The sequence below is a fragment of the Salvelinus alpinus genome, chromosome 4 (assembly GCF_045679555.1).
Source record: "Salvelinus alpinus chromosome 4, SLU_Salpinus.1, whole genome shotgun sequence".
Classification (NCBI taxonomy): domain Eukaryota; kingdom Metazoa; phylum Chordata; class Actinopteri; order Salmoniformes; family Salmonidae; genus Salvelinus; species Salvelinus alpinus.
The window spans coordinates 6362733-6382278 of record NC_092089.1 but is presented as its reverse complement, the minus strand read 5'-3'; the positions used below and the strand labels follow the sequence as shown (position 1 = coordinate 6382278).

The 19546-nt window shown below is 38.8% G+C and overlaps 1 protein-coding gene across 2 annotated transcripts in view; it reads left to right on the top strand.

The window, feature by feature from the left end:
• The window catches only part of LOC139572808 (microtubule cross-linking factor 3-like), a 29321-nt gene extending 18044 nt beyond the window's left edge, over nucleotides 1-11277 (top strand). The window contains exons 7-12 of one of the 2 annotated variants that reach the window (XM_071395590.1): nucleotides 328-478; nucleotides 2679-2840; nucleotides 3838-4038; nucleotides 4154-4510; nucleotides 7409-8372; nucleotides 11176-11277. In XM_071395590.1, coding sequence (XP_071251691.1) covers nucleotides 328-478; nucleotides 2679-2840; nucleotides 3838-4038; nucleotides 4154-4510; nucleotides 7409-7468 — 931 coding nt within the window. In that variant the 3' untranslated portion in view covers nucleotides 7469-8372; nucleotides 11176-11277. Of the gene's footprint in view, nucleotides 1-327; nucleotides 479-2678; nucleotides 2841-3837; nucleotides 4039-4153; nucleotides 4511-7207; nucleotides 8373-11175 lie in introns of both variants that reach the window. The other variant, XM_071395587.1, reaches the window with a different exon arrangement.
• Nucleotides 11278-19546: the final 8269 nt, after the last annotated feature.

Below are 19546 nucleotides of genomic sequence, written 5' to 3'. Positions count from 1 at the left end.
GAAGTTTCACCATATTGCTTATACCAATCAAATCCTCTCAGATCTCCACATGTCTTTGTAAATAAACAAGATACATTTGATTGATTGATGTATTGATTGGTTGATGTGTTGATTGATTTATGTATTGATTGATGTATTGATTTATGTATTGATTGATGTATTGATTGATGTATGTATTGATTGATGTATTGATTGATGCATTGATTGATTGATGTATTGATTGATTGATGTGTTGATTGACGTGTTAATTTATGTATTGATTGATGTATTGATTGATGTATTGGTTGATTTATGCATTGATTGAGGTGTTGATTGATGCATTGCCAGGGATGAGGTGGCTGGAGGCTCGGCTGAGCATGGCTGCAGCAGGGAGCAGGGAGAGGAACTCAGGGAGCTGAGACAGCAGCTACAGCTGGTGGAGGACGAGGCAGAGCTACTTAGGAGGAACCTGCAGGACTCAGAGGAGGACAACAACAAGGTGGCTCCCAAATGGCACCCTATTCCCTATATAGTGCACTACTTAGGCCAGGACCCAATGGCACCCTATTCCCTATATAGTGCACTACTTTAGACCAGAGCCCTATGGCACCCTATTCCCTATATAGTGCACTACTTTAGACCAGGACCCAATGGTACCCTATTCCCTATATAGTGCACTACTTTAGACCAGGGACCAAAGGGCTCTGATTGAAACTAGTGTGCTATATAGGGAATAGGGTGCAATTTGGAAAGCAGCTGTTTACATTCTACGTGTGAGTCATATAGTAGAGTATTTGTTATTACTGATCACATTTAGCTCTCTCACAACACCCCCTCGTAGCAACGTATCATCAGGCCAAATGGCCCCTCATAAGGTTTACCATGTATCTCCTGGGGGAAGGACACCTGGTCTCATAAGGTTTACCGTGTATCTCCTGGGGGAAGGACACCTGGTCTCATAAGGTATCTCCTGGGGGAAGGACACCTGGTCTCATAAGGTTTACCATGTACCTCCTGGGGGAAGGACACCTGATCTCATAAGGTTTACCGTGTACCTCCTGGGGGAAGGACACCTGGTCTCATAAGGTTTACTGTGTACCTCCTGGGGGAAGGACACCTGGTCTCATAAGGTTTACTGTGTACCTCCTGGGGGAAGGACACCTGGTCTCATAAGGTTTACCGTGTATCTCCTGGGGGAAGGACACCTGGTCTCATAAGGTTTACTGTGTATCTCCTGGGGGAAGGACACCTGGTCTCATAAGGTTTACTGTGTATCTCCTGGGGGAAGGACACCTGGTCTCATAAGGTTTACTGTGTACCTCCTGGGGGAAGGACACCTGGTCTCATAAGGTTTACTGTGTACCTCCTGGGGGAAGGACACCTGGTCTCATAAGGTTTACCGTGTATTTCCTGGGGGAAGGACACCTGGTCACATAAGGTTTACCGTGTATCTCCTGGGGGAAGGACACCTGGTCTCATAAGGTATCACCTGGGGGAAGGACACCTGGTCTCATAAGATTTACCATGTACCTCCTGGGGGAAGGACACCTGGTCTCATAAGGTTTACCGTGTACCTCCTGGGGGAAGGACACCTGGTCACATAAGGTTTACCATGTACCTCCTGGGGGAAGGACACCTGGTCACATAAGGTTTACCATGTATCTCCTGGAGGAAGGACACCTGGTCTCATAAGGTTTACCATGTATCTCCTGGAGGAAGGACACCTGGTCTCATAAGGTTTACCATGTACCTCCTGGGGGAAGGACACCTGGTCTCATAAGGTTTACCGTGTACCTCCTGGGGGAAGGACACCTGGTCACATAAGGTTTACCATGTACCTCCTGGGGGAAGGACACCTGGTCACATAAGGTTTACCATGTACCTCCTGGGGGAAGGACACCTGGTCTCATCCTGGGGGAAGGACACCTGGTCACATAAGGTTTACCATGTACCTCCTGGGGGAAGGACACCTGGTCACATAAGGTTTACCATGTACCTCCTGGGGGAAGGACACCTGGTCACATAAGGTTTACCATGTACCTCCTGGGGGAAGGACACCTGGTCTCATAAGGTTTACCATGTATCTCCTGGGGGAAGGACACCTGGTCTCATAAGGTTTACCATGTATCTCCTGGGGGAAGGACACCTGGTCTCATAAGGTTTACCATGTACCTCCTGGGGGAAGGACACCTGGTCTCATAAGGTTTACCATGTATCTCCTGGGGGAAGGACACCTGGCCTCATAAGGTATCACCTGGGGGAAGGACACCTGGTCTCATAAGGTTTACCATGTACCTCCTGGGGGAAGGACACCTGGTCTCATAAGGTTTACCATGTATCTCCTGGGGGAAGGACACCTGGTCTCATAAGGTTTACCGTGTATCTCCTGGGGGAAGGACACAAGACACGTACCCCAGGTTGAGAACCACAGATTTAACAGACGTTCTTTAATCCAGAGCCATTTTACAGTCAATTTAAGCTTTAAGGATTCTACCTGTTGGACGTGTCGTCTAACTCTCTAGTTCGTTCTGTACTCGGCGTCGTTGAGGGCAGAACTTAGAGTTAAGAAAGGTTGCAGGACATAATGGGCTGTGCTACCATGAGGTCCGCTCTTGTTTGACAGAAGGTAGTTTTATAATTAAAGTACATCCTGTTTCAATCCCCCCCCCCCCCCCCCCGCTACTAAATCTTTCTTTTAGGTGACGGGAGAGCTGAACAAGCTGAAGTACAAGGAGGGCTCCAGGCACGGCGCTGGTGGAGGAGGAGGTGGTGCCGGGGCAGCTGCAGACCGGGCCAAGGTGGAGGTCCTGCAGGAGGAGCTAAAGGCTGCCAGGCTACAGATCAACGAGCTGAGTGGCAAGGTGAGGCAGCGTGATGGACTACACTACCCACGATGCTCTGTGTATTTTTTTTTCTTTTCTGGCAAGGTTGGGGTCACTTCCATTTTAATTCCTTCAATTCAGGTGGAATTCCAATTTCTCTCAATGCTTCTCTGTGAGAACATGTTGGAAGTGGAATTTCAGTTTACTTCCTGAATTGATTGAATTGAAATGAAGCTGACAGTTGAAGCGAACATAATGCTATCCATCTCTAACGCTAACATAATGCTATCCATCGCTAACATAATGCTATTCATCTCTGATGCTAACATAATGCTATCCATCTCTGACGCTAACATAATGCTATCCATCTCTAACATAATGCTATCCATCTCTGATGCTAACATAATGCTATCCATCGCTGACGCTAAAATAATGCTATCCATCTCTGACGCTAACATAATGCTATCCATCTCTGACGCTAACATAATGCTATCCATCTCTGACGCTAACATAATGCTATCCATCTCTGACGCTAACATAATGCTATCCATCTCTGATGCTAACATAATGCTATCCATCTCTGATGCTAACATAATGCTATCCTGTCTCTGACGCTAACATAATGCTATCCATCTCTGACGCTAACATAATGCTATCCATCTCTGACGCTAACATAATGCTATCCATCTATGACGCTAACATAATGCTATCCATCTCTGACGCTAACATAATGCTATCCTGTCTCTGAAGCTAACATAATGCTATCCATCTCTGACGCTAACATAATGCTATCCATCTCTGACGCTAACATAATGCTATCCTGTCTCTGAAGCTAACATAATGCTATCCATCGCTGACGCTAACATAATGCTATCCATCTCTGACGCTAACATAATGCTATCCTGTCTCTGAAGCTAACATAATGCTATCCTGTCTCTGACGCTAACATAATGCTATCCATCTCTGACGCTAACATAATGCTATCTATCCATCTCTGACGCTAACATAATGCTATCCTGTCTCCTTACCTCTACAGGTGATGCAGATGCAGTATGAGAACCGAGTCCTCCTGTCCAACATGCAGCGCTACGACCTGGCATCACACCTGGGCATCAGGGCCAGCCCCCGGGAAAGTGACGCGGAGAGTGACGGAGGAGACGACGCCTCCACCTCGTCACGCTTCCCACCCCACCGTAAACGAGAAGGCCCCGTCGGAGGGGAGAGCGACTCGGACGAGGTGATACAGCATCATGTACCACAGTAACCCATAATGCTTTGTTGTATTGAATACGGTGAAAGCTGACAAGCTGACAAGCTAACCTAAGGTTATCCCGTCTCCCCTACCAATCCAGGTGCGTAACATCCGGTGCCTGACCCCCACCCGCTCCCTCTACTCCCCCGAGAGCCGCTTCCTCCCCCGCAGCCTGAAGGACCGGCAGCAGATGGTAGACATCCGTATAGAAGCAGAGCGGCTGGGCCGCACCATCGACAGGCTGATAGCAGACACCAGTACCATCATGGCTGAGGCACGGGTCTACATGGTCTCCAACGGGGAGCTTTACGAGGAGGAAGGGAGCACCGTCAGGGAGCACGAGTTGTTGTACAGGATCACCGCTCAGATGAAGGCCTTCAGGAAGGAGCTGCAGGGCTTTATAGACAGACTGGATGTCCCCAAGCCAGAGGACAAAGAGGAGGAGGAACCACTGTCTGTAAGTTGAACAGAGTTAGACACACACCAGGGTTTCCGTTGGCCTTTTGACACCCCCCCACCCGCTCTCTTAAATGTCCGGTAAATTAAAATGTCCGGCGCCACATTTCCTGACGGAAACCCTGGCACACACTTACACACACCCATTAGTGCACACACATGCACGTACACACACACACACACATGCACAGTACACACACACACACCCATTAGTGCACACACACACACACACACACACACACACAGTACACACACACACACACACACACACACACACACACACTAGTGTCTGGAGAAACATGATTGCTACATTGTTTAGTAGATGTATGCATTGTAGACATGTCAGTATTACATCTACTGTAGGACAGGCCTCTATTTGGTCTGAATGTCAGTATTACATCTACTGCAGGACAGGCCTCTATTTGGTCTGAATGTCAGTATTACATCTACTGTAGGACAGGCCTCTATTTGGTCTGAATGTCAGTATTACATCTACTGTAGGACAGGCCTCTATTTGGTCTGAATGTCAGTATTACATCTACTGTAGGACAGGCCTCTATTTGGTCTGAATGTCAGTATTACATCTACTGTAGGACAGGCCTCTATTTGGTCTGAATGTCAGTATTACATCTACTGTAGGACAGGCCTCTATTTGGTCTGAATGTCAGTATTACATCTACTGTAGGACAGGCCTCTATTTGGTCTGAATGTCAGTATTACATCTACTGTAGGACAGGCCTCTATTTGGTCTGAATGTCAGTATTACATCTACTGTAGGACAGGCCTCTATTTGGTCTGAATGTCAGTATTACATCTACTGTAGGACAGGCCTCTATTTGGTCTGAATGTCAGTATTACATCTACTGCAGGACAGGCCTCTATTTGGTCTGAATGTCAGTATTACATCTACTGCAGGACAGGCCTCTATTTGGTCTGAATGTCAGTATTACATCTACTGTAGGACAGGCCTCTATTTGGTCTGAATGTCAGTATTACATCTACTGTAGGACAGGCCTCTATTTGGTCTGAATGTCAGTATTACATCTACTGTAGGACAGGCCTCTATTTGGTCTGAATGTCAGTATTACATCTACTGCAGGACAGGCCTCTATTTGGTCTGAATGTCAGTATTACATCTACTGTAGGACAGGCCTCTATTTGGTCTGAATGTCAGTATGACATCTACTGTAGGACAGGCCTCTATTTGGTCTGAATGTCAGTATTACATCTACTGCAGGACAGGCCTCTATTTGGTCTGAATGTCAGTATGACATCTACTGTAGGACAGGCCTCTATTTGGTCTGAATGTCAGTATTACATCTACTGCAGGACAGGCCTCTATTTGGTCTGAATGTCAGTATTACATCTACTGTAGGACAGGCCTCTATTTGGTCTGAATGTCAGTATGACATCTACTGTAGGACAGGCCTCTATTTGGTCTGAATGTCAGTATTACATCTACTGCAGGACAGGCCTCTATTTGGTCTGAATGTCAGTATTACATCTACTGTAGGACAGGCCTCTATTTGGTCTGAATGTCAGTATGACATCTACTGTAGGACAGGCCTCTATTTGGTCTGAATGTCAGTATTACATCTACTGCAGGACAGGCCTCTATTTGGTCTGAATGTCAGTATGACATCTACTGTAGGACAGGCCTCTATTTGGTCTGAATGTCAGTATGACATCTACTGTAGGACAGGCCTCTATTTGGTCTGAATGTCAGTATGACATCTACTGCAGGACAGGCCTCTATTTGGTCTGAATGTCAGTATTACATCTACTGTAGGACAGGCCTCTATTTGGTCTGAATGTCAGTATTACATCTACTGCAGGACAGGCCTCTATTTGGTCTGAATGTCAGTATGACATCTACTGTAGGACAGGCCTCTATTTGGTCTGAATGTCAGTATGACATCTACTGTAGGACAGGCCTCTATTTGGTCTGAATGTCAGTATTACATCTACTGTACGACAGGCTTCTATTTGGTCTGAATGTCAGTATTACATCTACTGTAGGACAGGCCTCTATTTGGTCTGAATGTCAGTATTACATCTACTGTAGGACAGGCCTCTATTTGGTCTGAATGTCAGTATTACATCTACTGCAGGACAGGCCTCTATTTGGTCTGAATGTCAGTATTACATCTACTGTAGGACAGGCCTCTATTTGGTCTGAATGTCAGTATTACATCTACTGCAGGACAGGCCTCTATTTGGTCTGAATGTCAGTATGACATCTACTGTAGGACAGGCCTCTATTTGGTCTGAATGTCAGTATGACATCTACTGTAGGACAGGCCTCTATTTGGTCTGAATGTCAGTATTACATCTACTGTAGGACAGGCCTCTATTTGGTCTGAATGTCAGTATGACATCTACTGTAGGACAGGCCTCTATTTGGTCTGAATGTCAGTATTACATCTACTGTAGGACAGGCCTCTATTTGGTCTGAATGTCAGTATTACATCTACTGTAGGACAGGCCTCTATTTGGTCTGAATGTCAGTATTACATCTACTGTAGGACAGGCCTCTATTTGGTCTGAATGTCAGTATTACATCTACTGTAGGACAGGCTTCTATTTGGTCTGAATGTCAGTATTGTTTAACCTGCTTTTAATCTGTTCTCTCTTCCTGTCTTTCTACCATTCTGTTTTCCTGACTCGTCCTCCTTCTCTGTCCAATTAACCCACCTAGATGTTTCAACCCATCATTCTGCTCATCCTCATCCTCGTCCTGTTCTCTTCACTCTCCTATACCACCATCTTCAAACTCGTCTTCCTCTTTACTCTCTTCTTCGTCCTGTAACGTCCGTCTCACTTTGCATAGACACATATTTTTGTTTAGTCATATTTTTATTTGGTTTTGTATTTTTATTTTGGAACATTCCCGTCTAAGGTCACACGTGATACGGGACACTATTCCACGTTTCAGCAGTTACTATTTACAAGCTTTTAACACACACTGGAGAAGACCACACACCTCTGGGACTGATACACTGGAGAAGACCACTCACCTCTGGGGTTGAGACACTGGAGAAGACCACACACCTCTGGGGCTGAGACACTGGAGAAGACCACACACCTCTGGGGTTGAGACACTGGAGAAGACCACACACCTCTGGGACTGAGACACTGGAGAAGACCACACACCTCTGGGACTGAGACACTGGAGAAGACCACTCACCTCTGGGGTTGAGACACTGGAGAAGACCACACACCTCTGGGGCTCAGACACTGGAGAAGACCACACACCTCTGGGGTTGAGACACTGGAGAAGACCACACACCTCTGGGACTGAGACACTGGAGAAGACCACACACCTCTGGGACTGAGACACTGGAGAAGACCACTCACCTCTGGGGCTGAGACACTGGAGAAGACCACACACCTCTGGGACTGAGACACTGGAGAAGACCACTCACCTCTGGGGCTGAGACACTGGAGAAGACCACACACCTCTGGGGTTGAGACACTGGAGAAGACCACACACCTCTGAGGCTGAGACACTGGAGAAGACCACACACCTCTGGGGTTGAGACACTGGAGGAGACCACACACCTCTGGGACTGAGACACTGGAGAAGACCACTCACCTCTGGGACTGAGACACTGGAGAAGACCACACACCTCTGGGGCTGAGACACTGGAGAAGACCACACACCTCTGGGACTGAGACACTGGAGAAGACCACACACCTCTGGGGCTGAGACACTGGAGAAGACCACACACCTCTGGGGCTGAGACACTGGAGAAGACCACACACCTCTGGGACTGAGACACTGGAGAAGACCACACACCTCTGGGGCTGAGACACTGGAGAAGACCACACACCTCTGGGGCTGAGACACCGTATATTATTAGGTGAGTAGACAAGGTTAACAGTGAATGGTCCCTCATCTAACCTTATTTTAGAGGTCCCCCAGAACTCTGATGCAAAAGGCAGGAAGGAACAACAGTGTGCTGTGGGTGTATAGGAGGCCCAGTCTGTAAACCCACACAGTACCTACCTATGTATAGTACCCATGCATGTACAGTATAGCAGTGTTAGGGACACCTAATCCATCAACAGAGTATTCACCTGGAGTATAGCAGTGTTAGGGACACCTAATCCATCAACAGAGCAGTGTTAGGGACACCTAATCCATCAACAGAGTATTCACCTGGAGTATAGCAGTGTTAGGGACACCTAATCCATCAACAGCGTATTCACCTGGAGTATAGCAGTGTTAGGGACACCTAATCCACCAACAGAGCATTCACCTGGAGTACTGTGAAATGCGTACTTACGAGCCCTTAACCAACAATACAGAGATTTAAACAGTAAGAAATATGTACTACATAAAATAAATGAAAAATAGTAACTGCTGCTCTATGTACATAGTCATTGAACACTGATCACTTTAAATATGTTTATATACTGTTTTACCCACTTTATATATATTTATATATATATACTGTATTCTGGTAAAGGCTCATCGTATATAACTACTGCTGTACACTCCTTTTCTAGTCCTATATTGTCATAATGTATATACACACCATCACATACATACATGCCATTGCTCGTTCTGATATTTTTGGGGGTGGGTAATTGTTGTGTTTTTGTTAGGTTTTACTGCACTGCTGGACCTAGAAAACATACGCCATTTCGCTACACCTGCGATAACATCTGCATAAAATATGTGCACATGACCAATAACATTTGATTTTGGGTTTGTTTTGGATGTGGACTTGTTTATCCCGTAAGTTCTACTGGCCACTGAGACCGGGGGCGGGGCGGGAACACGGCGATTCTCATCCTGCGGTGGGGATATGACGTCATAAACGGTATTAAGACCAGCTGTGAGGGAGAAGTACGCGGGGCTTTCGCGACTCGTCTGGTCGAGTTGTCCAATGAAAATAAATATAATTCTGACCAAGACGGTTATTTCCGTTGGATTTAGGGACCACTCTGATTTTCATTAACAATTGACCAGAAAGACCCGTTTTTTGGATAGCTTATTTTGGGTGTTTTTGGGGTGTTTTTGGAGGCCTTTAAGATATTACACAGCTGGACATTGCATAACAGGTAAGATGTTTTCAGATGTCCCGAGTCTATTCAGAGATTTGAAGGCAATGAAAGGTCTTGTGAAATAACGGAGCACAGCCTTTTCTTATATCAAAACAGGCTGCAAACTAACTGCGAATACAGACACGTGGTTCCAGTGTTTGGCTTGGCTACTGTGTGTGTGTGTGAAGCCAATAAACAACCATTAGGTTATAACCAGCGAGCTGAACACATTTATCGCTATGGTAACGGTCACAACCCTCTCGGATAGCCTTAGTCTACCACTTGATCCACATTCCGCAGTCACATCTTCTTCAGAGCCCGCGACATAATGGTCCCGGTAGTAAACAGACGTGATTAATTCATATTTATTCAACCGGGGGGGCGACCTACTCCCGGCTCCGTTACTTAGTAGTCTACGCTACCCAGTGGGGTTATTGAGTAAAATGATATACGTGGTTACAGGGTGTAAAAATAGTTCCCCAGCTCTTACATCAGTGGGCTAGGTGTATTATTGGGTACTCGTCCTGTCCCACGTAACAACAGCGTACTGGGTGTTCGTCACCCACACAGTGCACTGCACAGGGCAGTAGCCTGGGCGATAACGTAGCACTGTACTTTTCAATGTAGGAATAACGAATAGCCGACAGAAGTTTGGATAATAAATCCAGATAGCGTCAGTAGAGTTCCGCCGCATAATGACCGATTGTTGACCTTGGCGCGGCGCGGTGACATGGAAGGGACAGACGCGCACATCGCTGCATGCCCTCCGACTGCTGCTGGTTCAGCGTTGAGAGAGACGGACGCGGCCGGGGAAATCGCCGGCTTCGGATAATTATGCTGCTGCTGCTGCAACTAGAAAAACCGAAGGCACCGGTCAACCGAAGGCTGTCCTCACTTTGTGTTTGTTTGTCACTGCACGTTGAGAAATGTGGAATGCTGCGTTCGGAAATGGGTCAGATTTGCGTAGTGGAGGAGGCGGCGGCAGCGGCGGCGGCGGGTACGTGCCAGCGCAGGACTGGGAATTCGTTCCCTGCTCCCGTCTGGAAAGAGAAAGAGAGAGAGGCAGCGGGAAGAGTCGCAGCCCGTTCAGGACGTTCTCCTCCCCGCCAACAGTCACTCCGTTCTACGAACAGTCTCATCCTGGAACGGTTGGAACATCAGTGGAACTTCCTCCGGGACATGAGCCAGGGACTCATCACTCCCGCCTGAAAAAGAAGTTTGAGCACTTAAAGAAACGCCACGGCCAGGACAAGGAAGAATGGATACGAGAGAAGGAGATACTGTTAAGACAAGTTGCTGAGATACAAGTAGACCGAATTGAAATCATTTCACACTACAGCACAGGGAGATGTTGTATTCTACGTGTTAGATGATACATCTGGTTCACTACTTGTTGCACTACGAGTGTTTCTGAATGTCACCAACTACAGCTAACTCTGTGTTGCTGTATTGATGCTGTAGTGATGCTGTATTAATGCTGTAGTGATGCTGTATTTATGCTGTAGTGATGCTGTATTGATTCTCAGGGTGGGGAGAACAGAGGGATGAATGATGCTGTATTGATTCTCAGGGTGGGGAGAACAGAGTGATTAATGATGCTGTATTGATGCTCAGGGTGGGGAGAACAGAAGGATTTTGCTGGATCTGAAGACTGTAGTGGAGGAGGTGCAGCTAGAGGTGAAGAGAGAGGAGGCGAAGAGGAGCGAGCTACAGCTGCAGTACACTAAGGACACATGTGCATGGCAACTGGAGAGAGCTGAGCTGAAATGCAGAATCGCACAGGTAAGAATACACTACACTATACGGCACTATACTATAATATATGATACAACACTATACTATGCTATACTATACTGTGCAATATGATACAACCCTATACTATACAATATGATACTATACTATACAATATGATACAACACTATACTATATGATACACATAATACACTACACTATACTATATGGTCCTACACAATATGATACTATACTATGTGATACAACACTATACTATACTATATGATACTATACTATGTGATACAACACTATACTATACTATATGATACTATACTATATGATACAACACTATACTATACTATATGATACTATACTATATGATACTATACTATGTGATACTATACTATACTATATGATACGGTACTATACTATATGATACAACACTATACTATATGATACTATACTATACTATATGATACAACACTATACCATACTATACTATATGATACAACACTATACTATACTATATGATACAACACTATACTATATGATACACCACTATACTATATGATACTATACTATACAATATGATACACCACTATACAATATGATACTATACTATACAATATGATACACCACTATACTATACTATATGATAAAACACTATACTATACTATATGATACACCACTATACTATACTATACAATGTGATACTATATTATACAATATGATACACCACTATACTATACTATACAACATGCTACTATACTATACAGCGTGATACAACACTATATTATGCTATATGATACTATACAATATGATACTATACTATACAACATGATACTATATTATACTATACAATGTGATACAACACTATATTATGCTATATGATACACCACTATACTATACTATATGATACAACACTATACTATATGATACAACACTATACAATATGATACAACACTATACTATACTATATGATACACCACTATACTATATGATACAACACTATACTATACTATATGATACAACACTATACTATACTATATGATACAACACTATACTATACTATATGATACACCACTATACTATACTATATGATACAACACTATACTATACAATATGTTACAACACTATACTATACTATATGTTACAACACTATACTATACAATGTGATACAACACTATACTATACTATATGATACACCACTATACTATATGATACACCACTATACTATACTATATGATACAACACTATACTATACAATATGTTACAACACTATACTATACTATATGATACAACACTATACTATACAATATGTTACAACACTATACTATACTATATGATACACCACTATACTATACAATATGTTACAACACTATACTATACAATATGTTACAACACTATACTATACTATATGATACACCACTATACTATATGATACACCACTATACTATACTATATGATACACCACTATACTATACTATATGATACACCACTATACTATATGATACACCACTATACTATACTATATGATACAACACTATACTATACAATATGTTACAACACTATACTATACTATATGATACAACACTATACTATACAATGTGATACAACACTATACTATACTATATGATACACCACTATACTATACAATATGTTACAACACTATACTATACTATATGATACACCACTATACTATATGATACACCACTATACTATACAATATGATACAACACTATACTATACTATATGATACACCACTATACTATATGATACACCACTATACTATACTATATGATACACCACTATACTATACTATACAATATGTTACAACACTATACTATACAATATGATACACCACTATACTATACTATATGATACACCACTATACTATACTATATGATACAACACTATACTATACTATATGATACAACACTATACTATACAATGTGATACAACACTATACTATACTATATGATACACCACTATACTATATGATACACCACTATACTATACTATACAATATGTTACAACACTATACTATACAATGTGATACAACACTATACTATACAATATGATACAACACTATACTATACTATATGATACACCACTATACTATATGATACACCACTATACTATACTATATGATACACCACTATACTATATGATACAACACTATACTATACAATATGTTACAACACTATACTATACTATATGATACAACACTATACTATATGATACACCACTATACTATACAATATGATACAACACTATACTATACAATATGATACAACACTATACTATACTATATGATACAACACTATACTATACAATATGATACAACACTATACTATACTATATGATACACCACTATACTATACTATATGATACAACACTATACTATACAATATGTTACAACACTATACTATATGATACAACACTATACTATATGATACACCACTATACTATACAATATGATACAACACTATACTATACAATATGATACAACACTATACTATACTATATGATACAACACTATACTATACTATATGATACACCACTATACTATATGATACACCACTATACTATACTATATGATACAACACTATACTATACAATATGATACAACACTATACTATACTATATGATACACCACTATACTATATGATACACCACTATACTATACTATATGATACACCACTATACTATACAATATGATACAACACTATACTATACTATATGATACACCACTATACTATACTATATGATACACCACTATACTATATGATACAACACTATGCTATACTATATGATACAACACTATACTATACTATATGATACAACACTATACTATACAATATGTTACAACACTATACTATACTATATGTTACAACACTATACTATATGATACACCACTATACTATACTATATGATACAACACTATACTATATGATACACCACTATACTATATGATACAACACTATACTATACTATATGATACAACACTATACTATACAATGTGATACAACACTATACTATACTATATGATACACCACTATACTATATGATACACCACTATACTATACTATATGATACAACACTATACTATACAATATGTTACAACACTATACTATACTATATGATACAACACTATACTATACAATGTGATACAACACTATACTATACTATATGATACACCACTATACTATATGATACACCACTATACTATACTATATGATACAACACTATACTATACTATATGATACAACACTATACTATACTATATGATACAACACTATACTATACTATATGATACACCACTATACTATATGATACACCACTATACTATACTATATGATACAACACTATACTATACTATATGATACAACACTATACTATACTATATGATACAACACTATACTATACAATGTGATACAACACTATACTATACTATATGATACACCACTATACTATATGATACACCACTATACTATACTATATGATACAACACTATACTATACAATATGATACAACACTATACTATACAATGTGATACAACACTATACTATACAATATGATACACCACTATACTATATGATACACCACTATACTATACAATATGTTACTATACTATACTATATGATACACCACTATACTATATGATACACCACTATACTATACAATATGATACAACACTATACTATACTATATGATACACCACTATACTATATGATACACCACTATACTATACTATATGATACACCACTATACTATACTATACAATATGTTACAACACTATACTATACAATATGATACACCACTATACTATACAATATGATACAACACTATACTATACTATATGATACAACACTATACTATACAATGTGATACAACACTATGCTATATGATACACCACTATACTATACAATATGTTACACCACTATACTATACAATATGATACAACACTATACTATACTATATGATACACCACTATACTATATGATACACCACTATACTATACTATATGATACACCACTATACTATACTATACAATATGTTACAACACTATACTATACAATATGATACACCACTATACTATACAATATGATACAACACTATACTATACTATATGATACAACACTATACTATACTATATGATACACCACTATACTATACTATATGATACACCACTATACTATATGATACACCACTATACTATACAATATGTTACAACACTATACTATACAATATGATACAACACTATACTATACTATATGATACACCACTATACTATACTCTATGATACACCACTATACTATACTATATGATACACCACTATACTATATGATACAACACTATACTATACTATATGATACACCACTATACTATACTATATGATACACCACTATACTATACTATATGATACACCACTATACTATACAATATGATACAACACTATACTATACTATATGATACACCACTATACTATATGATACACCACTATACTATACTATATGATACACCACTATACTATACTATACAATATGTTACAACACTATACTATACAATATGATACACCACTATACTATACAATATGATACAACACTATACTATACTATATGATACAACACTATACTATACAATGTGATACAACACTATGCTATATGATACACCACTATACTATACAATATGTTACACCACTATACTATACAATATGATACAACACTATACTATACTATATGATACACCACTATACTATATGATACACCACTATACTATACTATATGATACACCACTATACTATACTATACAATATGTTACAACACTATACTATACAATATGATACACCACTATACTATACAATATGATACAACACTATACTATACTATATGATACAACACTATACTATACTATATGATACACCACTATACTATACTATATGATACACCACTATACTATATGATACACCACTATACTATACAATATGTTACAACACTATACTATACAATATGATACAACACTATACTATACTATATGATACACCACTATACTATACTCTATGATACACCACTATACTATACTATATGATACACCACTATACTATATGATACAACACTATACTATACTATATGATACACCACTATACTATACTATATGATACACCACTATACTATACTATATGATACACCACTATACTATACTATATGATACACCACTATACTATACTATATTATACAACACTATACTATACTATATGATACAACACTATACTATACTATATGATACACCACTATACTATACAATATGATACAACACTATACTATACTATATGATACACCACTATACTATACAATATGATACAACACTATACTATACTATATGATACACCACTATACTATACTATATGATACAACACTATACTATATGATACAACACTATACTATACTATATGATACAACACTATACTATACTATATGATACAACACTATACTATATGATACACCACTATACTATACAATATGTTACAACACTATACTATACTATATGATACACCACTATACTATACTATATGTTACAGCACTATACTATATGATACAACACTATACTATACTATATGATACAACACTATACTATACTATATGATACAACACTATACTATACTATATGATACAACACTATACTATACAATATGTTACAACACTATGCTATACTATATGATACACCACTATACTATACTATATGATACACCACCATACTATACTATATGATACAACACTATACTATACTATACAATATGTTACAACACTATACTATACTATATGATACACCACTATACTATACAATATGTTACAACACTATACTATACAATATGTTACAACACTATACTATACTATATGATACACCACTATACTATACAATATGTTACAACACTATACTATACTATATGTTACAACACTATACTATACTATATGATACACCACTATACTATATGATACAACACTATACTATACTATATGATACAACACTATACTATACAATATGTTACAACACTATACTATATGATACAACACTATACTATACTATATGATACAACACTATACTATACTATATGATACAACACTATACTATACAATATGTTACACCACTATACTATACTATATGTTACAACACTATACTATACTATATGATACACCACTATACTATACTATATGATACAACACTATACTATACTATATGATACACCACTATACTATATGATACAACACTATACTATACTATATGTTACAACACTATACTATATGATACAACACTATACTATACTATATGATACAACACTATACTATACTATATGATACAACACTATACTATACAATATGTTACACCACTATACTATACTATATGATACACCACTATACTATACTATATGATACACCACTATACTATATGATACACCACTATACTATACTATATGCTACAACACTATACTGCGCTATACTATGCTATACTATACTATATGATACACCACTATACTATACTATATGATACACCACTATACTATATGATACAACACTATACTATACTATATGATACACCACTATACTATACAATATGTTACACCACTATACTATACTATATGTTACACCACTATACTATACTATATGTTACACCACTATACTATACTATATGATTCAACACTATACTATACTATATGATACAACACTATACTATACTATATGATACAACACTATACTATACAATATGTTACACCACTATACTATACTATATGTTACACCACTATACTATACTATATGATACACCACTATACTATACTATATGATACAACACTATACTATACTATATGATACAACACTATACTATACAATATGTTACACCACTATACTATACTATATGATACACCACTATACTATATGATACACCACTATACTATACTATATGATACACCACTATACTATACAATATGTTACAACACTATTCTATACTATATGATACACCACTATACTATACTATATGATACACCACTATACTATACTATATGCTACAACACTATACTATACTATATGATACACCACTATACTATACTATATGATACACCACTATACTATATGATACACCACTATACTATACTATATGATACACCACTATACTATACTATATGCTACAACACTATACTGCGCTATACTATGCTATACTATATGATACACCACTATACTATACTATATGGTACACCACCATACTACGCTATGCTATACTATACTATACTATATGATACACCACTATACTATACTATATGATACAACACTATACTATACTATATGATACACCACTATACTATATGCTACAACACTATACTATACTATATGCTACAACACTATACTGCGCTATACTATGCTATACTATACTATATGATACACCACTATACTATACTATATGATACACCACTATACTATATGATACACCACTATACTATACTATATGATACAACACTATACTATATGATACACCACTATACTATACTATATGATACACCACTATACTATATGATACACCACTATACTATACTATATGTTACAACACTATACTATACTATACTATATGATACACCACTATACTATATGATACACCACTATGCTATACTATGTGATACAACACTATACTATATGATACACCACTATACTACGTTATACTATACTATACTTTATGATACAGCACAATAGAATAGAATGCCTACTTCATCAATTCAATCATACTGCGTAACAACCTTCGTGGCATCAGTCTTTTCTCTTCATGCACGGTCCTTTGAAAACATATTATCACTGTCCACTAGACAGTATTCCATTAGTCTCTGTAGGACAGTCAGCCATCTCCCTCTATATCTCTCTCTGTGTTAGTACTGTAGGACACAGTCAGCCATCTCCCTCTATATCTCTCTCTGTGTTAGTACTGTAGGACACAGTCATCCATCTCCCTCTATATCTCTCTCTGTGTTAGTACTGTAGGACACAGTCAGCCATCTCCCTCTATATCGCTCTCTGTGTTAGTACTGTAGGACACAGTCAGCCATCTCCCTCTATAATATCTCTCTCTGTGTCAGTACTGTAGGACACAGTCAGCCATCTCCCTCTATAATATCTCTCTCTGTGTCAGTACTGTAGGACACAGTCAGCCATCTCCCTCTATATCTCTCTCTGTGTTAGTACTGTAGGACACAGTCAGCCATCTCCCTCTATAT